The 12454-nt window shown below is 21.5% G+C and overlaps 2 protein-coding genes across 4 annotated transcripts in view; both read right to left on the bottom strand.

Moving 5' to 3' along the window:
• LOC102679429 (la-related protein 1B) overlaps positions 1-8289 on the bottom strand; it is a 16508-nt gene extending 8219 nt beyond the window's left edge. The window contains exon 1 of the mRNA XM_006623467.2: positions 7473-8289. Coding sequence (XP_006623530.1) covers positions 7473-8289 — 817 coding nt within the window. The remainder of the gene's footprint in view (positions 1-7472) is intronic.
• A 1342-nt stretch (positions 8290-9631) lies between these two features.
• LOC102680146 (protein ABHD18) overlaps positions 9632-12454 on the bottom strand; it is a 4188-nt gene continuing 1365 nt past the window's right edge. For 2 of the 3 annotated variants that reach the window (XM_006623474.2, XM_031514127.1), the window contains 8 exons: positions 12321-12405; positions 12008-12190; positions 11782-11894; positions 11548-11686; positions 11231-11428; positions 10844-11111; positions 10113-10398; positions 9632-9993 (listed from right to left, as the gene is read on the bottom strand). In XM_006623474.2, the coding sequence (XP_006623537.1) occupies positions 9933-9993; positions 10113-10398; positions 10844-11111; positions 11231-11428; positions 11548-11686; positions 11782-11894; positions 12008-12190; positions 12321-12405 (1333 nt within the window). In that variant the 3' untranslated portion in view covers positions 9632-9932. The remainder of the gene's footprint in view (positions 9994-10112; positions 10399-10843; positions 11112-11230; positions 11429-11547; positions 11687-11781; positions 11895-12007; positions 12191-12320; positions 12406-12454) is intronic. The other variant, XM_006623475.2, reaches the window with a different exon arrangement.

The following is a 12454-nucleotide window of genomic DNA, read 5'->3' on the forward strand; positions in this document are numbered from 1 at the left end:
ATTTTCAACTAAAAACAATTTCTTATCGAGTTATTTATCTATTCGAAAATTTTGTGACCTCAAATAACTACAGCAATATTTCCTAACTTTTTTAAGTTAGTGGTTATTTCAAAGTTATTTCGAAACTTTTAGGTTTTCATAACACACCGTAATTTTTATAAAAATTTATATTTATATTCTATAACCAATAATAATATTTATATTTATTACATTAAACGACTCGTTATATTTTTCACGATTATTTATAAATATTAATAAATATCAAATATATTTAATTAATAAAATTTCAATAAGATTTTCGCGAAATCTGAAACTGCTGAAATATCTTATGAAATATTGATTGAGAAATATTGATCTACAACTATTTCATAAAATGTTTATATATATACATCTGTCTTAAGAAAAAATTGAAAATATTTGATTAAAAAAAAAAGAAAAAAAACATGATAATTCTTATTGACTTATTATTATCATAAAAAATTATTCAAATTAAATTATCTAAATGTTTTTTTATTTGTCATGAAATTATATAAAAGAAATAATACAATATATCTGTATATATAAATCATCATACTATGGAAATTATATTTTTGTCATTATTAATTATACTAAAAACTTAAAGAGCTGTACATTTTTTATCTCCTTATTTATTATTTAGCAAAGTATTTTCTTTCAAGCAAATGATTCTTGATATATTTTTACAAATAATCTTCTTTTTAATTTTAAATTTATTAATGCGTCATTTGCATTTTATATATAACAACAAATAAAATGTTCTATTATCGAACATATTTAAACAAGTTTGATATTATCTTCAATTTTCTTATTTTCTATAAATATAATTTTCTATAAATAAATGATGTATTGTATGTGTTAGTGTACAAATCTCTTTTTAAAGTACAGCTCACGTTACGCAAGTAATATAGCTGTAGATTTATTTGTTGACCTGTTTTTAATTGAACCAATCTTTTATCGGCTACTTCGAAAATACAATTCCTACAAAAACGAAAATATATAACTTCACACTTCATATCGCATTCTGTTTCTCGTTCTACAATTCGATATTGTCGATAATTTCGATAATTTCGATAATTTCGAAATGGAATAAGAATCATCTACGATTAATTTCGAGTAAAACGTGGCATGTAATAAGTTACATATATATCTTGCACAATGAAACGTTAAAATAAACGTAACAGAATTTTAATTAGTTAATACTGAAAGATTGATAAAAAAAACAATATACAGCTTGGAATTAAGAAGGATTGATAAAAATATAAAAAATCAAAGCAATAAAGATGTCGCGAAGAAAACTAATTTTATTAACTATATTAAATATTATGATTAATAACTAAAATCAGTTATTAATATGAATTACTTGATTTTATTTAAATAAATAATTAATTAATTAAATAATTAATAAATAACAAATTAATTTTCAACTACAATAAACTTCGTAAAATAATAATATCATGTTGATCTAAACATGCATTATTGACAATAATTATCAACATAAAAATAATAAACAATACATAATATATAAATAAAATCTTTTTTATGTACATATTGTAAAAATATAAAGTTATAAAATTATTGATATTATATATTAATAATTTATTAAAACTTTACAAACTGTTAAACTAAATTTAAAATTCTAAATTTTTAAAATTCAAAAATATATAGATAAAAATCAAAAATAAATTTATATAATAGAATATTTATAATAGAATTTATAGAATAGAAAATTGTACGAATTAAATAAACTATGTTTTTAATTAATAGATATATGTTACCTCTGACGTAATATTAACTTTTCCGTATCGGACATACGTATATATTATCTCAGATGTGACATTGTAATTTTACTGCATTAAACATATGTTACATAAATAAAAAAACAAAACATATGAGATTGTTCAATTTTTGAATATTTGTCTTCTCATTTTATGTATAAAACAAATTATTTAAGAGATTTTTTTGATTAAAATAAATTTAAATCAAATGATTTATGTTGTGTTTGGATTCATTCATTACAAAAGAATGTTTTCATTATTCAATATTATCGTTAGTAACATTTTTCAAAATTAAGAAAAACTTACGTTGTATAGTATCAGTTTTATTTGTATTAATCTTCATTATTGATCTCTTCACGTAGAAAACAACTTCGTTGGATACTTATGTTCATTAAATGTTTTTTTAATAAATAAGGATTCTCATTATAACAGAGATAGCCATTAAAAAAGTGAGATTTTTTTTTAAGAATTACAAAAAAATCACATAACACCTGAATCTAATAAATATAATAGCAATTGACCATTTAACACTATATTTCACTTTCAAAAAGACGCAACAGGTATATTTCTACTCTTTTTGTTTTTTTTTTTTATATAAATAAAATTATTTCACTGTTTCAAATTGGAAAAATATTATAAAATAAAATACTATAAAAAAATACAGAAACTTTATAAATTATAAAAGAAAAAAAAAAAAAAAAAGAAATGAAAACGAATGAGATTCAATTTACATGGCAATAGTATAGGTTAGAATTGACGAATATAATGAAATAATTTTAAATGTTGCTATTGATTTTTATCTTCTTGCACACATATAAAAAAATTGATTAAAAAATTAATTAAAAAACTACATAGCTTTTATCATTTGCTATGAATTTTACCTTTATGAAAAATAATAATTAAAAATATAATTAAAATATGAATAAAAATATGAATATAATTAAAATATGAATTAAAATATGAATATAAATATATAAATATAATTTACTGATATTATTTCTAAAAGCAAAATAATTAATACGCAATATTTTGTTTTTTTAAACCCGATAAAATGATGCATTTATTATGTATGAACAAGTTTTAATTTACGAAATATTATTATTTCCTATTTAAAAACAAGTATTTATACATTTTGCATAAATTTTGTTTTTCTTTTATTAAAAATTTTTTAATACTCTTTTCAAACAATGAGCACTAGAAAAAAATTCTTTTGACTAGAGATACAATGAAAACCTGCCGTTTTATATCTAAGTTGCACTTCGAGAGTCAACGTTGCACTGAACTCCTAGGCAAAAGGAGAATCAACGAAGGCTTACAGCGACAAAGCACAGTAAATACTAACAGCTGTTCACTAGCTTAGATATACAAACAATATTAAATGCAATTTTCATTTCTTTTCAACTGGTTTCCCTTTTTTCAATAATTTGAGAAAATTTATTATTAAATAAATAGAATTATAATAATATAAAAATTTGTTTAATTTAAAAATACAAAATATTAAAATTTTTTATTATTTTGTTTAATTTTTCAATAATATTATGCATTATTAATAATATATAATTACTAATAATTATCATACATAATATTCGAATAACGAAGAAATGATATTTGCAACATTTATTATATATGTATATATATATCGAGCACATTACATTTTATTTTGTTATAATGAAAACTTAAAGAAAATTAATAAAAAGATAATGTCATTTTATTTATAATATATATATATTTTATTTATAATAATATCGGTATCATTATTGCATGATAATATTTCCAACTAAATTTTTTCATCTCATAAGATATGCAAAAAAATCAATATTTTTTTACGAAATGCTGTAACTAAGCAGGAAAGTTAATGGCAACCTATTTGTTCCAACTTGTTACATCAATAACTAGCTAACACAATAATACGCATACGTACGTTATATAGCTTCCGCTCAATTCAATACATAAATTTGTAGGAATTATGGATGTCGTATAAGGTGAATAATTATAAAGATAAAGAAAAAATCGAATAAAGAAATTTTGCTAATTTTTTGCTAATTTTAATAACGAATCATTTAAAAAAAATAATAAAACTATATCATATAAAGTTCAGTTTAAAAATTATACAATTTCTTTCAAATGAACTTTAATTATTTAATTTTAGATGAAACAGAAATATTAATTAACATTAAATAAATATTTAATAAAAAACTTCAAGATAAGCATTTCAAATTTATTATTTATTAACATTTTCATGTTATTCATGTGTATTTCGTTATGTAACGAAAAAAAGGAAATGATCTTGACATTACGTTACAATTTTACTATTTATATTCTTATTTGACATAATATACATATAGTTAGAATTCATTGGACTTTACGATTCTACTTTTATCTACTTTTATTTTAAAGGTAGAAGGTCTACAACTTGGAACAGGTTTTCCTCTCACTACTCTCACTTTCTGCGACATATTTCAATGTAGATAGAACATACAATCAACGACTATAATTTTTCCTTGTGGATATGAAATTATTACATCATTTACTTTATAATTTTGTTGATACTATTTCGATCTGATAAATAAGTCTATAAAAAGTAAACATTGAGACAAATAATAAAAAAATATAAGATATAAAAATTCATAAAAAATTAGAGTAAAATATATACTTGATCTAACAGATATATTTACTTAAGATGCAAAAGTCTAAATATCCACATATAAATTATTAGATATTATTAATTTTTATCAGAAATTATTTATCATTCTCCAAGAATAATTCTCAGAAATTTCTGAGTTTAAATTAGAGCTAAAAATATAAAATAATTATTCTGAAATTCTTATAATTGCATCATGTTATGTACATTTATTGGATAGAAAACAAAAAAAACAATATCATTGCTCGACGTTTTCATATTTTATATATAATCAAATCATATTTTTAAATTTATATTTTAATATAATCGGCTACTAATATTATTTTAAAAGACATATCATTTTTCATCAAAATTTTAGTTATTATACTAGAAATTAAATCATATTACTATTTTGAAAATAAATTCATGTATTGTATGTAGCAATGTTAAATCATTTGTATGAAGCAAAGAAAGGACTATTCAGAAAGGAGATCAAAAATTTATTATGCAAATAAAAAAAGATTAGATATAAATGACGTATGATTCGATTGCCAACACTGTTATTTTCTTGCCACGTATGCCGAGGATTAATCGACGATGCTCAGATAACATAAACGAATCGAACATTTAAAATTATCATTTTAACAATTGAACACCTTAATTAATATCGTGTTATCTATTCTTAATCTTTCACTGAGATTCAAGATATTTTTCTAACTGATATAACAATTGATTAAATATTGTAAAACTGTTGCATTATATAACAAAATTTGTTTACTTTTATTAACGAAGATTTTTTTATGTAATCGATATGATAAATTGAATTGTGTCAGTACTTATTCTTTATATCTTATATCTATTTTATTAAATAATACAAAATTAAAAGAATTTATAAAAAAAATTATTTAATAAAATAAAAATTCTTTTTAATATTATTTCAACATGTTAATTTTCTATTATAATAGAAAAATTCAAATAATAAATATCTAGAATTAGAAATTTAATTTAAAATTTCTTTTTCACATATTTAAAATTTCATAATATTTATGGGTCTCATTTATGTTTTGTATTTAAATAAAATTATATAATTTCTGAATAATTCCATTATTTGAAAAATTTAAAAAATTCATAATTTACAAAAAACTTCATGAATGCAGCTTTTCTTAAATATTTGTTGCATTTTTAATGTTTATAAAAATTTGTATAAACATATTTATATATATTTAAGATTGAACACATTTCTTAATTCCTTATTTAAACAAAAAATACAATACTCAATATGTAACATATTAATTAAATTAAATTAAATTTGTAAATTATTTAATTTATACAAAATTTATATAATAATAAGATTTAATTTGTAAATTAATGTATCAAAAAATAAATTATTAGAATTAAATTAATAATTTTTATAAAATATTTAATAAAAAAATATTTTTTATTGATTGAAATTACATGACACGATGTTAAAAATTATATATAATATTAAAACAAAATTTTTTTATATGCTATTCATTTATTAAATATTAAAGTAAATATGAATTCTTTAAATATAATATATAAAACTTTGTCTTTAAAAATTTTAAATAATAGTATATTTCTATATTTTTAACTTTTACAATTTTTTAAAAATATTTTTCTATTGTTTTTCGTGTGTAGTTTATTCATTGAAAACATAAAATATTTTCTTTATTACTGTTTGCTTCTTATCATTTCGTTACAATGTCGCATTTCAATTAATTATATAGTTTGTCAACATTTATTAATTATATTCAGACAATAAAATAGCATTATTATTTAAATATATTTATGTTAAATACTAATAATTTAGATAAATATAGTTAATAAGCAAAGTAATAAGATTAATTAACATTATTACAAATATTTTATCAACTTCCATAATATAGTTTAATATATTTTTATATAAATTTTATATTTTCATTTCAAATTTTGATACAAAAACCATATATTCAATTTAGAAAATTCATCACAATATCTCAATAAGTTATTAGAAAATTTTGATTAGATATATATTTTTCGACATTAAATAATTTTTTTAAAAATATATATATTTATTAAAATTTTTTAAAATTGTTTTGTTATTTACCAGTATATATGATAATTTATTTTATTTTCAAATAGTATATAATATAATTACTACTGCACTATTAAAATTATATTTTTTAAAAATAAGATTTTTAAAAATTTAAACATTGAAACATTAAAAAATTGTTATTAAATTTATTGAATTATATTATTTTAAATCAAATTATTATATAATTAAATAAATTAATTTTTCTTTTTTTGATTAATTTAGTACTTAATTATTATCAATATTTTTGGAAAAGTACTTTCATATGCTATATTATAATTAGATAAGAACCTCTTTCATCACATGTACAAAGTCCAAGGCCAATTTGATACAAATATTAAAATCACTAATTTTATAAAAATTTATAATATTTAAACTAATTATTATTTTTATATATACTTTAAAAATTTTTAATAATATATATATATATATTTTTATAATATGTATATATTTATTAATATATTTTTTATAATAATTATGAAAATACAAATCTTTTGCTTAAAAATATATTATTCCAATATATATACATATATTAACATATACATATCTATGTATATGTTAGAAGATGTTTGTTTATAATTATATACATTTAATTTTTATTAATTTTTAATTTTTATTAATTTATTATCTGATTTTTTATAAAATTGTAATACATATAAAATGTATGTATATGAAAACTTTTATAAATTTTTGAACTTTTAACTAATTTTTGAATTTAAAAAAAATAAAATATTTAAAAGTTATAATATATTCTTTGTAAATCTTTAAAACTATATTATATTATATTATATTTATAAATAAAAAAAAAATTGAATTGGAATATATAAAATTAAAATTAGAATTAATAGTATTGCAATCTATAAAAAGCATAAAATTCTATTTATTTTTTTAATTTAAATAAAAACTCATAAAATGCAATATAATAATGCATAAAAATAAATGATTTGAAATGTATATTGACACTTACCAATAATACCCTGTTGTTGTTGAGGTTGAAGTACTCTTTTCTCTTTCTCAATCTGTTTTTCAATAGATGTTACATTTCCTGAAGATATGGCAGTAACAAGATTTGAAGATGTTGTTGATGGTACAATTTTACTTTTGGTCCAAGGATTAACTGCAGGTAAAGGAGCTTCAACATATTTAACTGGAGGTTGAAATTCTGATTCTGTCTCTGCTTCTTCTTTATCTTTTTGAATATCCTTATTTCCCATATTATGATCTATACTTCCTTTATCTCCTCGATCTCGTTCTTTATATGATCTTTCATTACTTCCAGTATGACCACGAAGAGGATATCTGTGATCACGATATCTTTGTCGTTCTCTAAATAAATCCCTCTGTTGTTCTCGTAATTTTTCTTTCCTCCTAGCACTTTTTGGTGCTACTGTTTGAAACTCTCCATCACTTCCAATATCACCATTTAATTGTTCATTTTCAAGAATAGGTTCTTGTTCAACTAAATTTTCCTTTTGTATAAATAATTGGCTCTGTTCTGCAGTTGGTGGTAATTCATTTCCATAACGCTTTTCAATTTTATTCTGTGAATTAATTCTTCTTCCAGTTCTTTGATAAGATTTTCCTTTAGCAGTTAGACTTTGAGAAGCAATACGATTAATAGATACTGATTGAACTTGATCACCGATATTCTCTTTATTATTGCCTTTATTAACAGTTCGGATCTCATTGCTGCTTTTTGGATTTAAAATACTTGCATAAGAGACCCCAGGGCACTGTTCTCTTTCGGTACTTCCCTGAGTGCTGTTGGCTACCTTGGCCGCCATCTTGAATAGTACGCGCCGAAAGACAAAACACGAGGTAGTCCGACCACGAGAATTTGGCTCGAAAAAATTTTATGAGATGTTACTTCCTCTCAGGCAGTTGAGGAGTCCTGAGGAACATTGAACACCTTCGGATACATTAATTTACCCGAATATTCTCGTTATTTGATCGGAGATTCAAAATATTTCGTGTGTCGATTCGGCTTCAAAGCATCAATTTAAGCATGTCCTCCATGCCGTGAATTAAACGCATCTCTTCTTGAAATTCGTGCAATAATGCACGGACACGTTAAATTTAATAAAAATTATACACGAATATAAAAAGCCAGTCGCTAGTTATTTTGTTAATAAGAGAACGCCCACTCAATGTTCTCGTCACGAGGTATCGCTCTTTCCAGAAGGCGCGGTATGCACATGCGGTCGTTATCGAATATCTAACAGTTTTTTTTTATTTCACTTGTGTTAGATTTTTTTAATATCCAAAGAAAAAAAAATTTTGATAAAAATCTTTATCACGATAATTGAATGTACGAAGAATTTCTAATACATTTATATGAGGAAATAAGTTGCGTGGTTAAGAACACGCTGACTCGGCGATTTCATAAAATGATCAAAAATGAGCCGGTATAAATTTTTTTTTTGATCTATGATAAATAATTAAATAATGATTAAATCTACCTTTTTTATGGATGAAAAATGTCGAGAAAATATATCAGTATATGCAATACGTGCCAAGTAGAAAAAAGGAAGTTAGCAGACAACCAGGGTACACCTTGTTAGTACAAGTAATTTTTCTTCTTTACGTTCTTCTTTATATTTTGCGAATCTTTTTTGACTGGCTTGAATGCAGGCTAAAAATTTTGTCACAATAGCAGCGAGTTCAGGAGCACCGTTTCAACGTCACGTTACCACAGATTACGTAAACACGGCATTTTCGGTGATCTTTTTCCACGGAAAAGCGGTCTACAAAACACATGTGGCCAACGCTTGCTCCTGGCCTTTACGCGAGCGGCTACAGTTTCCGGTTTAATTGATTCTATTATCAGTCCTATAGATAGCGCCATTGTATTTCCTATTTCATAATACCCGCATAATTTAAGTTTATAGTTTTATATCTTTTAAGAATATTTAAAAATTTTATTTATCTTTGATTTATATATAATTAATTTATTGATAATTTTAAATAAATATTAATACTATATCTTAATATCATAATTAATAGATATTATAAATCAATATATTATTTTTTATTAATTTTTACTAATCTATATTATACATCTAATATTATACATAAATGAGTTTAAAAAGTAAAAAATAATAAACGAATAAACAATAAATCAGATCATTTATTCTTGTATACAAATATGTTATAATTTATTCGTACTTCATAAAATATATTTTATTATAATAAACATTTCTTACAGTATATGTATAGAGATTTGAATCTGTACACATGATTAACTCTTATTTATATTCCAATTTGTTTCAATTAAAAAATAATAAAAATTGTAAAGTATCTAAAAAATGGTTTAAATATATAATTTATCTTATAATATAATATCGCGAATGAACACGAAATTACACTTTAAAAATAACTTGTAGAATCTTTTTACACTAACTTTAGTTAATTTAGATAATATTATACATCAGCTAATCTGTAAAGGATATTTTTTCAGTGATCGTTCAAATGCCTCTACTATAGTAGATCTGAAAATGAAAAATAAATGAATCAAAAGAGAGATTTTTAATTTTTTTCAAAAATTTCAAATTTACTTAGTATTATTTATTATCAAATATATTATATTATTCAAATATATGATATTTACCTAAATACTTTCTGATGAAGAAGATACGCGGATACATGTCCAGCATCTATATATCGAATTTCTGCTCCTGGCCAAATTTTATCCAAACTCATACAATCATCTCGTGGTACGTACGCATCATTTCTTGCACAAACAGCAATAATTAATTCGGTATCAACAGGTACTTCGAAATTTTTTAAGTGCGTACATTCATCCATTATTCCACACATAAATTGTAATGCTTCTCGTTCACGCCATTTACAGTCCGAAAATAATGGATGTCTTGGAACTGGTAACAAACATATACCTATTGCCAAAGCAATATAATAATCATGCTTATATCAACCATGCTTTCTTAAAATTAACATTTAAAACTGAGAAAAAAAATATAAAAAAAATATATATTTTAATAAACACTTATTTTAAAATATTTTAATAAACATTATATTTATTAATAATTTTAATATCGTTAAACGTTTGTAAATTATTAATGTGTGAAAAAAATACAAATTTTAAAAATTCAAAATTATTAAATTATATAAAAAAAACTTGTTAATACAATATTAATATATTATTAAATTCCTGTAAAATCTAATATAAGTTATGTTTTACATAAATAATTCAATTACATAAATAATAGCATATTTAAAAACATTTAAGACAATTATGTTATCAATTTTGTTAAAGAAAAAATAAATTTAGAATTCATTAATATAAATATATACATATATACATGCCAAAAATATACATGCCTTTATGTGTACTTGAATCTTTTAATTTAAATTTGTTAGATAATATATTTAATGGAAATATTCTTGCTGCTTTTTCTTCAGCAATTTCATTTTTTAAAGTATTGTCTTTATTTTGTTCATCATAATCTCTATTATTAATCACAGTTTCAGAGGCAGTTATAGTATTTACTTTCTTAGTAACATTTTCAGTCATTTTCTTTAATTCATTAACTCTTTTCATGCTTGAAGGATAATGCTGTGCAAAATGTTGTCCAGCTAAAAACGCATCCTAAAAATAAACGACTTAAATATTTATACTAAAAATATATTTTGTAAAAATATATTAAAAATATATTATTTTTTATAATTATATTTAAAAATCTTTTTTGTTTTAAGTAATCCACTTACTTCTTTACCTATGATTTTCACCATTTTGGCGAGATCATTTTGGTACAGTTCATTTGCAAAATATTGATTTTCTAAAAGTGTCCAGTTAATCGAAGCACTCATTACTCCTTGAGTAAATACTGGTGATGCTGTTGACCAAGAAAGACAAGGAATTAATGGTATTGGTTTTGGCCAATTAGTTGCTGCTAAAGAAGCCATCTAAACAAATCAATATTTATTATTGATAATTATATCATAAAATAATTAATATCATAAATAATTAAATTTATTTATGTTATTAAACTTTTAAAATTAAAAATAAAAGTTAAAATACAAACATGGCCACCCATTGATAAGCCTGTGAGTCCTAAAGGTCCAAATCCTTGCTGTTCACACCAATTTAATAAAACAATTGATTCCATTATTAAACATCCTCCCATAACAAAGATATCACAGACATTATGTAAACAAGAACGTCTATAAATCACAAATCAATATTAATATACATATATATTTCTTTTAAAATACAATATTTGTTTACTATTACAAACCTTCTGAACATAAGTTCTTACATTTGATTCTGTGGTTTTCTTGTACCATAAAATGGATTTTCTAATAACAAAGATGCAATTCCTGATTCTTTTAGTAGAGGTTTGGCAATTAAATTTCTCCTCCGCCAAAAGAACTGAAACCAGGTAATAACCAAATTAATTTCAATATATAAAAATCATTTATTTTATATATATATTATAAAAAAAAAAGTAATATTTTAATTTAATTCAAGATTAATTAACTTACATGATCTCCAGTACCTGCAAGATGTAAACAAATAGGCTTTATTTTATGAGAGTACCATTTTTTTGGTAAGACTAATTGAAAATTTGCAGTTATTGTTTCATAAGGCATTATTTGAGGAAGATGTTTATTGAATGGACTTTCAAAACGACCTTCTATTATATGACAATCTGACCATTCTTCATCCTGCAATAAATACATATAAAAATAATAAATATAATATTAATATAATATAAATATAATAATAAATAATAAATATATTTTTTCATTAATTCATTAATTTTCATTAATCTCAATTTTAAAATATTTACATTACCTTAGTTATATTAATTGGATAATCACGAGGTATAAGTTTATAACATGTGTCTCTATTAGCAAGAAGTCTTCTAAATTCAAATATTCTGAAATATATATATATAAATTTAATGATTATTCTACAATTCAATATAT

This window comes from Apis dorsata, unplaced genomic scaffold (assembly GCF_000469605.1).
Source record: "Apis dorsata unplaced genomic scaffold, Apis dorsata 1.3 scaffold_896, whole genome shotgun sequence".
Classification (NCBI taxonomy): Eukaryota; Metazoa; Arthropoda; class Insecta; order Hymenoptera; family Apidae; genus Apis; species Apis dorsata.